General features: G+C 38.4%; 1 protein-coding gene across 1 annotated transcript in view; it reads left to right on the top strand.

The window, feature by feature from the left end:
* The window catches only part of LOC137256095 (sodium- and chloride-dependent glycine transporter 1-like), a 57145-nt gene that overhangs the window by 25244 nt on the left and 14695 nt on the right, over positions 1-17206 (top strand). The window contains exons 5-8 of the mRNA XM_067793795.1: positions 11513-11645; positions 13388-13522; positions 15013-15116; positions 16067-16191. Of these exons, the coding sequence (XP_067649896.1) occupies positions 11513-11645; positions 13388-13522; positions 15013-15116; positions 16067-16191 (497 nt within the window). The remainder of the gene's footprint in view (positions 1-11512; positions 11646-13387; positions 13523-15012; positions 15117-16066; positions 16192-17206) is intronic.

Raw genomic sequence — 17206 nt, 5'->3', positions numbered from 1 at the left:
TGAAGCCCATTTTCTGGTGTCCCCCGCCGTGATATTGCTGGAATATTGCTAAAAGCGGCGTAACATTAAACTCACTCACTCACTCACTCACTCAACTGTCCAACTAGCGGAACTTCAAGTTCTGTACGATGAATTGGCTAAACCATTTATAATCATGGGTGATTTAAACGGGCACAGTCCACTCTGGGGTGGTGCAACGACAAATGCTAAAGGCAAAATCCTGGAAAATTTCATTATGAGTACTGATTTATGTATTTATAATAATGGTTCAAATACGTATTCACATCCTGGCACAGGAACGTATTCAGCTCTTGATTTGTCAATTACTGACGCCAACCTATTAAGTGAATTCGAATGGTCAGTACATGATGACCTATGTGGAAGTGACCATTGTCCTACCATACTACAACCTGTCAATGCATCTGATGTTCTTCAATCCTCAAGATGGAATTTTAAAAAGGCCAACTGGAACTTGTTTGAAACTCTGTACTGACAAGCTTAAACCGGAATTTTCCATTAATATTCCTGATGCTATAAAATACTTTCCTGATGAACTGCATGTCATAGCTGACGAGTGTATTCCTAAGTCCTCTGTAATTCCTCGTGTACGCAAACCATGGTTTAATGATGACTGCGAACAGGCTCGTAAGGCACGGGAAAAAGCTGAGCATTATTTCCGGCGCCATCCTATGGTCCATAATTTGAACAAGTTTAAAGTTTTTAATGCTAAAGCAAGGCGTACTATCAAGCAAAGTAAACGTCAATCTTGGATAAATTATGTATCTAAACTCAATGCACATACGACAACTTTTAGAGTATGGAATGTGACCCAGAAAATTAAAGGTAAGGGCACTAGATCTAGCATTCAACATCTGAAAGATGGGATTCAATTATTGACTAACAAATCAGATATTGCAAATTAGGTGGGTGAGACACTGGCTAAACATTCTTCTTCCTCTAATTATGTACCTCAATTTCAAAAGTATCAACAACAAGAACGAAATTTTATTAATTTCAATCCAGATAATGGGGAATATTACAACGAAATCAATTGATGAGCTGCATACTGCTCTTGACGAGGCTCACGATATAGTGCTACAGGAGCTGATAACATCCATTTGCCAGAATCATGCTTAGAGACCCTTTTGAATATTTTTGATGACATTTGGACGTCTTCATGGCGTGATGCTATTATTGTCCCCATAGCTAAACGGACGTGATCATACCGATCTTTCGAATTATCGACCAATTTCATTGACAAGCTGTGTTTACAAGACCATGGAACGCATGATTAATAATCGTCTCGTTTGGTATTTAGAAACTAATAATCTTCTTACATTTTAAAAGATTTACATGGTTTTGGTTTGAGAGGTCGTTTACCTCAGTTCATCAGTTCATTTCAAACTTTCTAAATGACCGACAGTTTCAGTGAGTGAGTGAGTGAGTTAAAATTTAACGTCACATCGGCAATATCTCAGCCATATCGTGACGAGAACATCTAATATCAAAATTAATTATATGTCTACTATAAAACCTGTCAACGAAGGATATCACAAATGGAATTAAAACTAGCATGGAAAGTTAAAAACAACATCACCATTAGGACAATACACTATAAAATCAGGCTATAGATCGCCAGCAACTGAAGGTAGATCACCAAACTAGGGACCATGGGGACTTACAGTAGCTTTGCTACCTGCATGGACCCTAGTTGGATTTACATCATCCCTTCAGCTGCTGGCGAGTGTACAATATGCTAGCCAAATTAAAACAACAAGAATACTACGATTAAAAACCTGGTAGATTTAAATTTACATGGAATGTTTGTGGACTTACGTACCCTCTCAGGAGGACAATAACTTTACAATACTTCAATCCCCTTTGAGGGTACAGCCACCAACAATTCAAGTTACTAATTCAAACTACCAATCATTAAAATACATCTATTTACAGAAACATACTATTCAAAATTCACCCAAAAAATCAATTTCTTTTAAAAAACCTATAATAAAATGAGAATTAACGTTGGTAAAAAGATCCTCCATTGTTTTAACTGTAAAATATTTATCCCTTGTGATGGAGAATTCAACACAGTCAAGCAGAATATGCTTGACCGTGACTCTCTCATCACAAGGGATGCAAAATGGAGGATCCTCACCTTGCAACACGTATGCATGAGTATATCTAGTGTGGCCAATACGACATCGTCGTAGTATGACCTCTTCAAATCTGGACTGACAACCCAAGTGGGTATAACCAATGTAAGGTTTTTATCTCATGTAATTTATTTATACCCAATTGGGTGTCCCACTTCTTTTGCATCAGATCACGGATATAAGATCTAATGGTGGTTTTGTAATCACTGTAGGGAATAAGAAGCGGTGTCACAGATTTGTTGAGTGCTGCCTTGGCAGTAAGATCGGCCATTGTGTTACCAGAAATGCCTATGTGGCTGGGTAACCAACAGAAGACGATGTCGTATTGGCCAGTAGCAAGATTATTATACATTTCAATGATATCAATTAAAAGTGGATGTTTACATGACAAATTTTTAATCGCCTGAAGACATGAAAGAAAATCTGAATAGATTATATATTGTTTACGTTTAGGGTGTCTTTGAATATATCTAAGAGCTGTTAGTATGGCGTTAGCTTCAGCTGTAAAAATAGAACTATTATAGGGTAATCGAGAAGATATTGTTCTGGATCCAATGACAGTGGCACAAGCAACTGCGCCACCATCCTTGGACCCATCTGTAAATAAGGATATATAATTGTTATATTTATGTTTTAATTGATTATATTCTTGTTTATACTGTAATTCATTCGTTTCTGATTTTTTAAAAGTCGTTAATGTTAGGTCAACTTGTGGCCTAACCAACTGCCAAGGAGGAGAAGACAAAAGACGGAAAGGAGCTATGTTTTCCAGCTCAATGCTGGCAGCAGAAATAAGTGGTTTTATTCTTAAACCAAGAGGCGGAACAAGAGAAGATTTCTTTTTGTATAAATCCTCATACAGGGGATTGAAAACACAGTTATATGCAGGGTTTGACTCATTTGAATATAGTTTTGTTACATACTGTAAAGCTAATTTTATATGTCGCTGCTCAAGAGATGGTTCGTCAGCCTCGACATACAGGCTGTCAACAGGTGAAGTTCTAAAAGAGCCAAGACAAAGTCTTAGACCTTGATGATGGACTGAATCTAATAGTTTTAAGTTGCTTTTGCAGGCTCCACCATAGACAATGGAGCCATAATCGAGTTTCGAACGCACGAGAGATCGATATAGATGGAGAAGAGTAGCTTGATCCCCTCCCCATTTTGAATTTGAAACCACTTTCAACAAGTCAAGTGCTTTCAGGCATTTAGTTTTAAGTGATTTAATATGAGGTAAAAACGTTAAGTGTGAGTCAAAAATGAGACCCAAGAACTTAGCTTCCTTCACAACTTTAATTGGTGTGCCATCTAGAGACAGATCAGGGTCTTTATGTGGTTTGTATTTACGACAAAAATGTATGCATTTAGTTTTGGATTTCGAAAATTTAAAGCCGTTTTCAAGACACCATTTATTTATCTTGTTTAAACACAACTGCAATTGTCGTTCAATGGTATGCATATTTTTCCCACGACAAGAAATATTAAAATCATCCACAAATAACGATCCATTAATTGAATCGTTTAAACCTTTTGATAAACTGTTGATCTTGATGCTAAAAAGTGTGACAGACAAAATACTGCCTTGTGGAACACCCTGATCCTGATTGTAATGATCAGACAGGGTAGAACGCACACGGACCTGAAATTGTCTGTTATTTAAAAAGTTGGCAATAAATTGAGGCAAACGACCTCGCAACCCGAAGTCATGTAAATCTCTTAAAATGCCATATTTCCAAGTAGTGTCATATGCTTTCTCAAGATCAAAAAAGATAGACACAGCGTGTTGGTTGTTTATTAGTGCGTTTTTAACAAATGATTCCAGTCGCACGAGGTGATCAACAGTACTTCTGTTTTTACGGAAACCACACTGTATATCTGTTATGAGATTATTTGTTTCCAAGTACCAAACAAGTCGATTATTTATCATGCGTTCCATGGTCTTGCAAACACAGCTAGTTAATGAAATCGGACGATAATTGGATGGATCCGTATGATCACGTCCAGGTTTAGGTATTGGTACTACTATGGCGTCACGCCACGAGGGAGGAAAGTCACCCGATGTCCAAATATGATAAAAAATATTCAGGAGAGTTTCTAGGCAGGATTCTGGTAAATGTTTCAGGAGTTGATAATGTATGTTATCAGCTCCTGTAGCAGTGTCGTGAGCTTGATCAAGAGCAGTATAGAGTTCATGAATAGAAAAAGTTTCATTATAATCTTCTCCATTATCAGAATTGAAATTAATAGTTTTCGTTTCTTGTTGTTTTTGATATTGCTGGAATTTTGGATACATAATTTGAAGAGGAAGAATGTTTAGCAAGGGTTTCACCTAGTTTATTAGCAATATCTGATTTATCAGTAAGCAATTGATCTCCCTGTTTAAGATGATGGACACTAGATTTAGTACCTTTACCTTTGATTTTCTGGACCATGTTCCATACCTTGGACATAGGTGTCCGAGAATTTATTTTGGATACATAATTTTGCCAAGATTGACATTTGTTCTGTTTAAAAGTACGCCGTGCTTTAGCATCTAAAATTTAAAATTTATTTAAATTATGCACCATAGGATGGCGACGGAAATAATGTTCAGTTTTTTTCCTTGCCTTCCTAGCTTGTTTGCACTCATCGTTGAACCATGGTTTTCTTATGTGTGGAACTGCAGAGGACTTTGGTATACATTCATCAGCTATGGAATTCAGTTCATCAGAAAAGCATTTAATAGCGTCGGGAACGTCAATAAAACTTTCCGGTGTAAGTTTCTCCGTACACAGTGTTTCATATAAAGCCCAGTTAGCCTTCTTAAAATTTCGTCTTGATGACGGAGGAACATCGGATGGAGTTACAGCTTTTAGTACAGTAGGAAAATGGTCACTTCCACAGAGGTCATCGTGGACTGACCAATCGAATTCATTTAGTAGTTCAGAATTTGTCAATGACAAGTCGAGAGCAGAATAGGTCCCTGTACCAGGATGTAAATATGTGCTGGAACCATCATTATAAATACATAAATCATTGTCAGAACAAAAGTCCTCCAACAATTTCCCTTTAGTGTTTATATTTACACTACCCCAGAGTGGGTTGTGCCCATTTAAATCTCCCATTATAATACAGGGTTTCGGGAGTTGGTCATAGAGAGCTTGAAGATCAGTTTTGGCAAACGTCCAAGACGGCGAAATATAGAGCGAGCATAGCGTAAACGCTACATGTAAAGTAAGTCTCACAGCAACAGCCTGCATATTAGTATTTAGTGAAACAGGGCTTTGAATAACGTTTTGTCTGACTAGAATGGATGATCTGCCAGTGGCCTTATCGCCCGGAGGGGAAAAACAATGATATGCATTAAAATGACGAAGGTCAAATATATCTGTTTGTTTTAAATATGTCTCTTGGAGACATAACGCTGAAGGTGTAAAATCTTGGACTAGTACCTGTAATTCATGTAAATTAGTCCTCAATCCTCTGCAGTTCCACTGTACAATATTATTAGAATAAACTTTGGGGGGATTTATTGGGGATCTACCCCGCACTTTTTTGGATTTTGGAGGGCGACAAGCTATGTGCCCTAGCATGGACGTTTTCAGAAACGTCCATGTCCTCGAGAGACCCATATTTGTTAAACAATTGTATTTTGTTCTGTGACCCTTTAGGAGCTCTGCCACTTAGTTTTGTCATAGGATCTGGCCTTTTAGGTTTAGTTTTAACAGTTTCTGAAGATTTTGGAGTTGATTGAGAAGACTCATGATCAGAGGATGCTACTGATTGGATTTGAGACGAAAGTGACTCTGGCGTTTGAGTAGATATTGCAGGTGAAAAAATCAGAGGAGCTTCTGATGTTATCCAAATCAAGTGAGTTTGACAGCTTGCGGTTGATTTTGTACTTGCTTCCGACGATGTTTTTGTAATGGAAGCATAGCTTTCTTTAGGTTCAGAACTTTGGACCAGTTTTTTGGCATCTGCAAAACTAATGTTTCGGGTGAATTTTAGTTTGTTGATCTCCATGTGATACTTCCAGACAGGACATTCTTTGGAAAACGATGAATGGGCACCAGTGCAGTTCGTACATTTCTTAACGTTACTGTCACAATCTTCCGTTGTATGTGTCTCTTCACCACAGTGAGCACAAACAACAGACAATGTGCAGTTATTAACCCCATGGCCGAACTTTTGGCATTTGAAACATCGAAGAGGGTTTGGAATGTACATTTCAACGTTGATGTTACAGTATCCTGCTTTCAATGATTTTGGAACATTTGGAGAAGAGAAAGAAAACAAATATGTATTTGTGTTGACAGTAGCATCATTTCTACGGGTTGTAAAACGTTTGACAAAAAGGACACCTTGCTGCTTCATCTCTGAGGCGATGTCAAGTTCTGACATGTCAGCAAACAAACGTTCACGGTCCCTGACAATTCCTTTGCTCGTGTTAAGTGTTTTGTGAGCTGAGATCGTAACTGGAATACCGACAAAAGATTTAGTACTCATAAGATTGGTGGCTTGCTGTCTTTTTGCACACTCAACCAGAAGGGCACCGGAACGTAATCGCCTAATGTTTTTAACATCACCAGCAAAAGGATTCACCTTTAAAGGGGTCTTGTCAATAGTCTCAACAACAAGAAAACGTGGCCAGTAATCAATTGAGTTGGGCAGTCTGTGGTCAGTTTCAATGGGATCAGTATCAAGTTGACGTTTGCTCTTTTTTTGAGGGGTTTCGTAAGCCATGTTTAGTTAGTTTGATTTCATCATCTGAGCTCCCCACCCACCACTGAGTATCACAAGGACAATGCTGAATGCAAGTGGGTCTCCGACTTGCAGCACCAAGGATACTCAGATGATATACTCTAGCGGAAGAATTAAAAATAACTAATCCACCAGATTGGCCCATGAGCCATCGCCTTCTGACATAAGCCTCTAGGCAAAGTTCATACGATCATAATTCAGAATAAAAAAGTTACAAATCAACAGTAGTGCCAAGACCGAATTTCAAAACAATTCCAAATATCAAAATTGTGCAATGACACAGACACAGTCCATGCACAGGGCTTGGCATGACCAGCCGATTGGTTGAATCGGGCCCATTCAACCACCCGTCTAGGTGAAGTAAGGGCCGAAGTGGTGTGTTGGGCAAATGGAACGCAGTTAAAAGCCCAACTGCCCTCAACCACCAGGATCCCGTCCTCCACCGACACGGGACGCAACCCACGGCAAACAGGTTGCCCAATTTAGTCGCCTCTTACGACAAGCAATGGGGTGCTGTGGACACATTCTGTCCCGGGTCCACACGGGAGAAGAGCACTTAGCGTTACCCAGCACCCACCACGAGGAGGTGGCTCTTCATGGCTGCCCCGACAGTTTCAAGTCCGAGTGGGCTCTACATTGTCTAACCATTATAATCAGTACCAGGGTGTCCCACAAGGCAGTCTTTTGTCTGTTACTTTGTTTAGCATTATGATTAACAGTTTAGCAAAGATTTTAAAAGATTAAATTGATGGATCACTGGATGATTTTAATATTTGTTGTCGTGGGAAAAATATGCATACACTTGAACTGCAGCTTAGCTTAAATAAGATTGATAAATTGTATCTGGAAAATGGACTAAAAATTTTCAAAATCAAAAACTAATTGTATCCACTTTTGCCGAAGGTATAAACCTCGCTGAAAGTTGTCTTTAGTACAAAGTGGGGAGGGGATCAGAAAACCCTCCTGCAACTGTACCGAGCTCTTATACGATCCAAACGTTATTACGGCTTCATCGTGTATGGTGGAGAGTGCAAAGGCAGCCTTGAAACTTTAGATTCTGTCCATCACCAAGGTCTAAGACTTTGTCATGGGTCTTTTCGAACTTCTCCCGTTCTCCCGTTGACAAACTCTCTTTGCAGTATGTTATAAAACCATTTTCCAGTGAGTCCAACCCTGCATACAACTGTGTTTTTAATCCTCCTTACGAGGATCTGTATGATAAGAAAAATCTTCATTTACACCACCTCTTGGATTACGTATTAAACCTTTCCTTTCTGCTGTTGGCTATAGCTCTCTCCCGCCTTGTTTCTTCTCCTCCTTGGCAGTTGGCTAGGCCAGAAGTTGAGCTAACCCTGACAACATTTAAAAAATCGGCAACTAATGAATTTCAATATAAACAAGAATATAATCAATTAAAAAGTAAAGATAAAAGGAACAAATCCATATTTACAGATGGATCCAAGGATGGTGGTGCAGTGGCTTGTGGATCCAGAACAATATCTTCTGGAATACCAAATAACAGCTCTATTTTCACAACAGAGCCATATTAACAACTCTTAAGTATATTCAAAGGCACCCTAAATATAGACAATATGTAATCTTTTCTGATTCTCTTTTGTGCCTTCATCAAAAGTCTTGTTGTAAATATCCACTTTTGATAGAAGTTATTGAATTGTGTAATGATCTTCCTACAGGCCGATTCGACATTGTCCTTTGTTGGTTAACTGGCCATGTTGGCATCTCTGGGAACACGATGGCCGATTTTGCTGCACTTAGCAAATCTGTGACACCACTTCTCATTCCATACTCAGATTACAAAGCTACAATTAGATCTTGTATCCGTGATCTGATGCAAATGAAGTGGGACACCCAAGTGGGTGTAAATAGATTTGTCAGTCCAGATTTGAGGTCATCATGCGGCGATGTCGTTATTGGCCACACAAGATACACTCATGAACATACGAGATATACTCATGAACACCTATTGAAGGGTGAGGATCCTCCGTTTTGTAACCCTTGTGATGAAAGAATCACAGTCAAGCATATCTTGCTTGACTGTGTTGCATATTCCATCACAAGGGATACTTATTTTAAATCAAGAACTATGAAGGATCGTTTAACAACTACAGTTATCATTTAATTATTGCATTTTAAAAAGATTTAAATTTGTTAAATGAATTATAAATAGATCAGTATTTTATTATTGAAAGTTTGAAATATTAACAAAGATTGTTAGTGGCTGTATCCTCGAAGGGGGTTGAAGTACCGTAAAGTTATTGTCCTCCTGAGAAGGTACGTAAGTCCAAAAACATTCCAGGTAAATTCGAAACGTTCCTATTCAATCGTAGAATATGTGTATTTTTAATGTATGGCTAGATGTATCTAAATTGCTGACAGCTGAAAAAATGCTGTAAATCCAGCTACAATCCATGCAGGAAGAAAATGTACTGTAAGTCCCCATGGTCCCTAGTGTGGTGATCTATCTTCAGTTGTTAACAATCTATAGCCCATTTATATATCAGTATTTTATTATTGAAAGTTTGAAATATTAACAAAGATTGTTAGTGGCTGTATCCTCGAAGGGGGTTGAAGTACCGTAAAGTTATTGTCCTCCTGAGAAGGTACGTAAGTCCAAAAACATTCCAGGTAAATTCGAAACGTTCCTATTCAATCGTAGAATATGTGTATTTTTAATGTATGGCTAGATGTATCTAAACTGTAAATCCAGCTACAATCCATGCAGGAAGAAAATGTACTGTAAGTCCCCATGGTCCCTAGTGTGGTGATCTATCTTCAGTTGTTAACAATCTATAGCCCATTTATATATCATCCATATACAGTTATCCTACATTTTTATATTGTATTGTCCATTAGAGTTAAACTGTTTTAGATCGGGTTAATAGTTTTACATTCTTCCCTCTGATATTCTAATTAGTTTTACTGTCCTTCATTGACAGGTTTTTACAATGTACCATTAATTAATATGTATTTTTATAATTACTAGTAATTGTTCTCGTCACGATATACCTGAAATATTGCCGATGTGATGATAAATCGTAACTAAATCACTATCTTTTACGATTGGTAGTTTTAAATCAGCATCTTGGGGGTGGATGGGGTATTCATAATGTGGTAAGTAATGATAGGGCTGAAATACTGCTAGTGTGGCTATACATGTTCACGCACTCACTAAGAATGGATTGGAAGAAATAGAGAATGTATATATTTGTCACATCCAGTTTCGTTCCAAGCCATACTACGTCCAGAGCTATGGTACTTCTGTAGCTATACTGCGAATGTTATTCTACCGTTTATCTTGTCTTTGATACAAGCAGCAAACAATTTACATTCATTTTTCTTTTCTGTTCAACTGCCATAGTCATAATAGCAAGAGTGAGTGAGTGAGTTAATATATATCGTCACAACGACAATAATGCACGCGTATCGTGACGAGAACATTAGACATCAAGAATACTAAGAACTGAAACCCTGTTCATAAAGAACAGTAAAACCGGTAATATATCACATGTATCCATTTGAAACTAGTAATTGAATCTGAAAGAGTTAAATATAGAGGACAATTCAACATAAAAACGGGCTATAGATTGTCAACAACTGAAGGCAGATCACCATACTAGAGACCTTGGAGACTTACAGTACCTTTGCTTCCTGCATGGGCCCTAGCTGGATTTACAGCATCCCTTCAGATGTTATCAATGTAGATACATCTAGCCATACATTAAAACTTAACATATGCTACGATTAAAACAGTGGAAAGCTGTAATTTACTTCGAATGTATTGGGACTTACGTACCCTCTCCGGAGGACAATAATTTTACTCTCGGGAGGACAATTATTTTGCCAGTAATTTGAAATCACTGAGCCGCTCAGTTTGTGTATTAGGGGAATAGTCATACTTGATCGTAGTCATAATGGGATGACACCCTGATGCGGTCGATACTATTTGCTGTGTATTGCAGTCCATAGCAAACTATGTTATCGCGAATTACACTAGGTGGTGCCGTATAGCTCTTCTGTATGATGGGGAGCTTTTCTTCCTTCTCCACGAGGTGATATTGCTTGGACATTACTATGGAACAATACAAATGCACTCACAATGAATCTTATTTACCTCATTGACACTTGAATTGAATGTCCATTTTCAAAGGTTTGATGTTGCGGTTAAACATGTGCCGTGACACACACCACAAATACATGTAGAGTATAAAAACCTGTTAACGAGGGACTTACGTAAAACCAGTAGAATATCCAACTGTTCTACAAGTAAAACTAGAATCAACCTCCAAAACTTGATTTCAAATTCCGACAAGAGAGTATGTAAATGGGTTATAGATCGCCAACAACTGAAGGTAGATCACCATTCTCAGGACCATGGGGACTTACAGTGCACTTGATTCCTGCATGGGCCATATATGATGTACAGAATAGGAATGACATTTTATCTGTTACGCTCAAAGGTGTATATAGCAAAACTACGTTTAGACATGCTTGACCAGTCGTTTACAACCATAAGGAGTGCCAGAACCAACGATATTACATATGTCGGCCATACGGTGTTTTATGCCAAACTGACCCTGCCAATGTGTGCCTTTCAGGTATAACGTGCTGAATGTCTCTACCGGATTAGAGGACGTGGGAGCGGTGCAGTGGCACATAGTTGGATGTCTTTGCGCATCCTATGTAATAATCTTTCTCTGTTTAATTCGTGGAATCAAGTCTTCTGGTAAGGTAAATCTAATGGAAAACGTCTCTTAAGTTATAATTTGAGACCAATCTGTTTGACATACATAGTGTGGTGTAAAAATCAGTTGCTCCGACACCTCTCCCATTGATAGCTTTGACTTTGATTCTTTAAGGAAGATCCCATAAAATGTTCTTTTAAAAGTGAATGTTTTTAATGACGATCTATCTAATAGATCTAACAGACAGATATTTAAAACTAGTAATTAAATCTAAAACCAGTTAACTACAGAGAACAATACAATATAAAAACGGACTATAGACCGCCAAAAACAGAAGGTAGACCACCATACCAGGGTCCATGGAGACTTACAGTACCTTTGCTACCTGCATGGACCCTAGTTGGATTTACACCATCCCCTCAGCCCCTGGCGATTGTAGGGAAGTTTAGCCAAAATATTTAAAGAACAGATATACTGTAGCAAAAATTAAACTCTTAACGTCTTGGAACTTACGTACCCTCCCAGGAGGACATTAATTTTACGATACTTTAACCCCCTTTGAGGGTACAAAACACAAACATTACGAGTTCTAATTTATACTAATATTAATCAAACTTCAATCATGAAATCAATTTCTTCTAAAAAAACCCCAAATAATTAAATGACGACTAACAGTGGTAAAAAGATTTGACATTGAAATGGACAAAGTCATTGGTTTTCACGATCGATTTGCAAAAATATTTTGTACTAAATCTGATGGTTTTCAAACTTTAAGAAACTAACCTTCCGTATTTTTAGTTTGATAGGGTATGTAAATAGCAAATACACCCCCGCACCTAGTGCTTAACATTTGTTCCCTTGAATCTCAATCTCAACTCTCTTGAGGTATACAAACTCCTGCTACCTCTTGGCGCACCGAGTTTATTGTGGCTTTCCCATTCTAACGAGGTACCCACTCACAGCTGGGTGGACTGGGGCACTAATCACAGTACTCTGTCCAAGTCCACTGAGCGTTGTATTTCCAACTAGGTGTTTGCAAGTATTCAGTGCAAAGGGTTGTGTACTGTACATAGGGTGGTGACAACACGGGAAGAGTCTCTACTCAAAGTTCACTTCAAGGTTTTTACACGGCACAGATGTGCTTGATCCTGACACCTCATCCTCGCTAGATCACTAGCCTGGCGCTTTAGACAGCTCGCCCACCGCCTCCCACTTACCTCCAACCATGGCATACGTAAAACAATCAATCAAACATTTGCAAAAAGGTGGTTTCTAAACATGTTATGATATGTTGTCATTTATATGCTCAAACGGAGATAAAGTTACTGACAGTGTAGGTTTGTTTTTCCTACATTGGCCTGATTTCCTGATACCTTTAATATTCTACTAGTGAATAAGACAATTTGCACGACCTTTGCTGGGCACATAAACGTATGCCGTATATGTGATTCAATCTTCACTCCGTTACCATAACTTACATAAATGTTCATTGTAAATGGTGTGAACACGTCCATCCACACCCACAGCGAGATCATATCCGATACAACAAACTTCGTACAGAAACAGGCTTGAACACAGAAACATGTTCACAAAACACTGAATTAAGTACATACCATCTCAAACTTAAATGCAGACCTCGTACCGATCAGTGACTACTCGGTTTAGTGCTTGTTTTATAACGTAAAGTTCTTAATGTATGAATAAGACATGAAACAGGACAACCGATGGGAAATACCATCCGTCTATTAGAAGGGACATACACATGATTTGTTAGTTTCCTGTCTGCAGGCTGTGTATGTGACCGCACTTCTGCCATACGTCCTCCTCACCTCCCTCTTCATCACAGTACTGCAAGAACCAGGTGCTCTAGACGGTCTGTACCACTACATCATCCCGGACTTCACCAAGCTACACGATATAAAGGTATGCTTACAACCAGCTGTGTTTGTGCTTACCAAGCAACTTTCCTACCAACTCTGGGTTAATTCAGATTAAATACATCGTTCCCAGATACTAACAGGAGTCAGGCATTACCAACAATGTACTGTCATTGAAAGTCCCAACGCACAGTTATACTGGCATTACAGTGAAATAACAATAGGTAAATGATTCCAAGGAAAGTGATTAAGAGGAAACGTTACTGGCTCTTTATTACTATTCAGCTGAACTAAATCTTGTGTGAGTAGACTGGACCATGATTTCATGCATGCAATTTTCAATTCAATTTAAGTATTATATTCTCATCATCCACCTTGGTGGTACAAGAACATGTATTGTAAACATTATACAAATACAAATTCAGATTCAAACTCCATATGGCAGGAAAACAAAATATTAACATTTTTTTCTGACAAGAGATGATACATGTTGTGATAGATTGTCTTGTGTTTCGTGAACGTTGTTTCATTGGGAAAAGAGGTTAAGTTGGTGGGTAGATATTGCTTCCTCAAAGTATCTAATGCTTACAATGAAACATATAATGGTATAATAATACTCTGCGATGCTTTTAGAAGTGCATAAGTGACACATACTCTTGTCCCTTGGAATATTATAAGAGCGGCCAGTCTCAATAGGTAAACTGTTGTCACGTGTTCTAAATCTCACCAATGGCAATGAAATACGTTTTGGAAAGAGGAGATATGCATCAAGATTAGGAAATGGCTTTAGTTGTTGATAGCAAATTTGCTTGGGACTACAAATAATGCCATTGTGCTAGTTTTGAATAAACTAGTCTTGAATGTGTTCAACTTTTGAGACAAGCCACTGGGTTGTACACATTGATGGACTTTCAAAACCATGCGAGAGTCCAGTTTTGTATAATATATATTTTAACGTGCAAGAGCCAGTGATTATATTTTTAATTGTACTTCTTTGGAATGAAAAATAATTATGAATTAAGTTGGCAAGCGTAAAAACACCCTCTTGGTAAGTTAACTTGTGCAAAAAGTTTAGTAAAGGTTTATATATCATAATTCTAACAGGGAATCTTCCTAGTTCTCCATACAGCACAAAGTGAGAGGTTGAGTTTTTAATCCCGTAATGAGTTTTAAGAATCTGAAATTAATTTTCTCTAAAACTTCAAGGTTTATGTCAAGATAGGTGTTACCGTTAAGTCAAATGCTGACTATTAATACGCCTTCAAGAGGCAAGTCTAACTTTCTAGCTTTGTAAACTAAACTATACATTGTTTTTGAAGCAGTATTACTTACAGTGTTGATACTTGATCCGAGTTTTCTATTTCTTCAGTTTTTCTTATATTTACTTTTAGCTTCCATGGATTACAACAGTTTTAAATGAGTTCAAATCATCTTGTTCAAAGCATCAATGTGTCCCTTTGGCGATTCATGAAATATTATTGTATTATCTGCATATAATAAAACTAAGAACTTTACAAATATACCAAAATGTTACAGGTGTGGTTGGAAGCATGTTTGCAAGTGTTTTATTCACTTGGAGTTGGCTTTGGGATGATTGGCACTGCTGCGAGCTACAAGAACTTCCATGCATCATGTCTGAAGTGAGTAAATCAGGACACCTGTAATTGGAGGGCACCTGAATCAGGACACCTGTAATTGGAGGACACCTGAATCAGGACACCTGTAATTGGAGGACACCTGAATCAGGAGACCTGTAATTGGAGGACACCTGAATCAGGACACCTGTAATTATAGAAGTGACACAAACCAGTCACATGATACTCAGATGGCATATGTATGTGATTATCCTTAATCGACTTAAAATAGGACTCATAGATTTGCTTGCCTTAACCCTGAAAATTTGCAGGCCCTAAGGACCCAGAACCATCAAAAGTTGTGGGTCCTGATCAGAATGTGTAAGCCCTATATTTTTCCTACAATATAATCACTTCCCAACAAACACAACATACCGTAACTAATAAACTGAGCTGAACAGTTTAATTTAGAAATTTCAACTAGAAATTACAGAATGATATTTTCTTTAAAATAATGCTCTTAGTTATAGGGAATGAAAAAGTTGTCAGCCAGAAAGACCTGCAGAAAGGTTGTGGGGTCTGAGTGGTTTTCAGTTGGCGTTGGCCGACGTGAATTTCGGGCGATGATGCATTTTTCTCCAAACGTAATATTTGTTCGACAATGAGTGCAGCCCTGCATTAAGAAAATGAGATCACGGTTTAAACCTAAAGCATAACAGTCTCTTGCTTGACATTCTGATGCACCTGCCATGGACTCTCAAGAACTGACACGTCTATCATCAGACCGAAAACGCTTCTGAAAAGAACAATGCTTGCAGTGTTGGACATTCTGGTTTTAGATCTTATTGTCTTAGGTGCATTTCTCTGACAGCTGGAACACTCAAAAGCATACTAATACAATAACAGTGTGTGCTGTACTACATTGCTTTACTGATGAAACCTGGACATTTTTTCCGTGTTAGAAAACTGATAATACGAATTTGCATTTTCGAAAATGTGTACTATTGTATTCACAGAGATTGTCTCATACTGACAATAGTCTCAGAAGGAACCAGTATCTTCTCTGGCCTCGTGACATTTGCTACCCTGGGGTTCATGTCACAGAAAGTTGATGTTCCAATTGGAACTGTTGTGGCAAACGGTAGGTACCTGATCCGCACCGTTCAAGTACAGATAATGTCGGCGTTCCCTGAATTTGACCACCCCTGCTTAATAACAGCAGTTGTTCGTGCCGTGTTGTTCCTGAGTTTGGGGGCTGTCATGTGCATACAAAAATAACCCAGTGTATCCCTCTTATAAGACCTATGATATAAGGTCAATGTCATCCTCAAGGTCTGAGTCTGACACTTGGTACGTCTTCCTTTGATTGGTCGGGGAGGTCTGTAGTGTAGTGCAAAGAAAGTCAAGGTCAGAGAATATATTGATACTAAACAGGGAAAAGGTATTTTCTTATGCCTGTTGTTGGTTATTTTGATTATTGACAAAATGTGTGTTTACAATACACTCCTGCAGACACTGAAAGTCCAGTGTATGTAGGTCTTTTGGGGTATAAGAAATTCTTCAAGAAATTCAGCACATATTTACTGCAGATCAGTAGAAGAGATAAATATAATCTTTCAGAAAGCAACATACATACATCAATCTGGGTCTAGGCTAACTGCCCCCCGGACAAGTTAATCGGTCTTTGGATGTTGAACGCAACGGAGCAACACGGCCACGGCCACCGCTAGCCTGGGGTCTCCTCCGCACTGGGCAAGTCCCTTTGTAAAATTCACCCAGTTTAATCCCATAAATTGTAAATAGTTATCACCAAAATATCCTCCCATCACTTAAATTGTAAATAGCATCACCAAAAATATCCTTCCATCACTCACCTCATATGTTTTTATTTACCAATTGTCTCATTGTATATACATCACTCATAGTCTTATCCCCTCTACCCTATACACCCCCCCACCCCCCACTATGAGTTCACCACTGCTTGCCTCACCTCTCTTCTCCACCGCTACAAAAGAATTCCCAAAACTCACATCACCTTACCTAACGTCAACCCCATACCCATAGACTTTTGCTTAGACCTCGAAGAAATTGTTCCCAACCAACCCATACAGGACTTAAACCCATCAACACCCACTTCAATCCCAAACAATCGCCAG

The sequence above is a fragment of the Haliotis asinina genome, chromosome 11, assembly GCF_037392515.1.
Source record: "Haliotis asinina isolate JCU_RB_2024 chromosome 11, JCU_Hal_asi_v2, whole genome shotgun sequence".
NCBI lineage: Eukaryota > Metazoa > Mollusca > Gastropoda > Lepetellida > Haliotidae > Haliotis > Haliotis asinina.
Note: the sequence above shows the minus strand (reverse complement) of the source record. Positions and strands in the feature narration are given on the sequence as shown.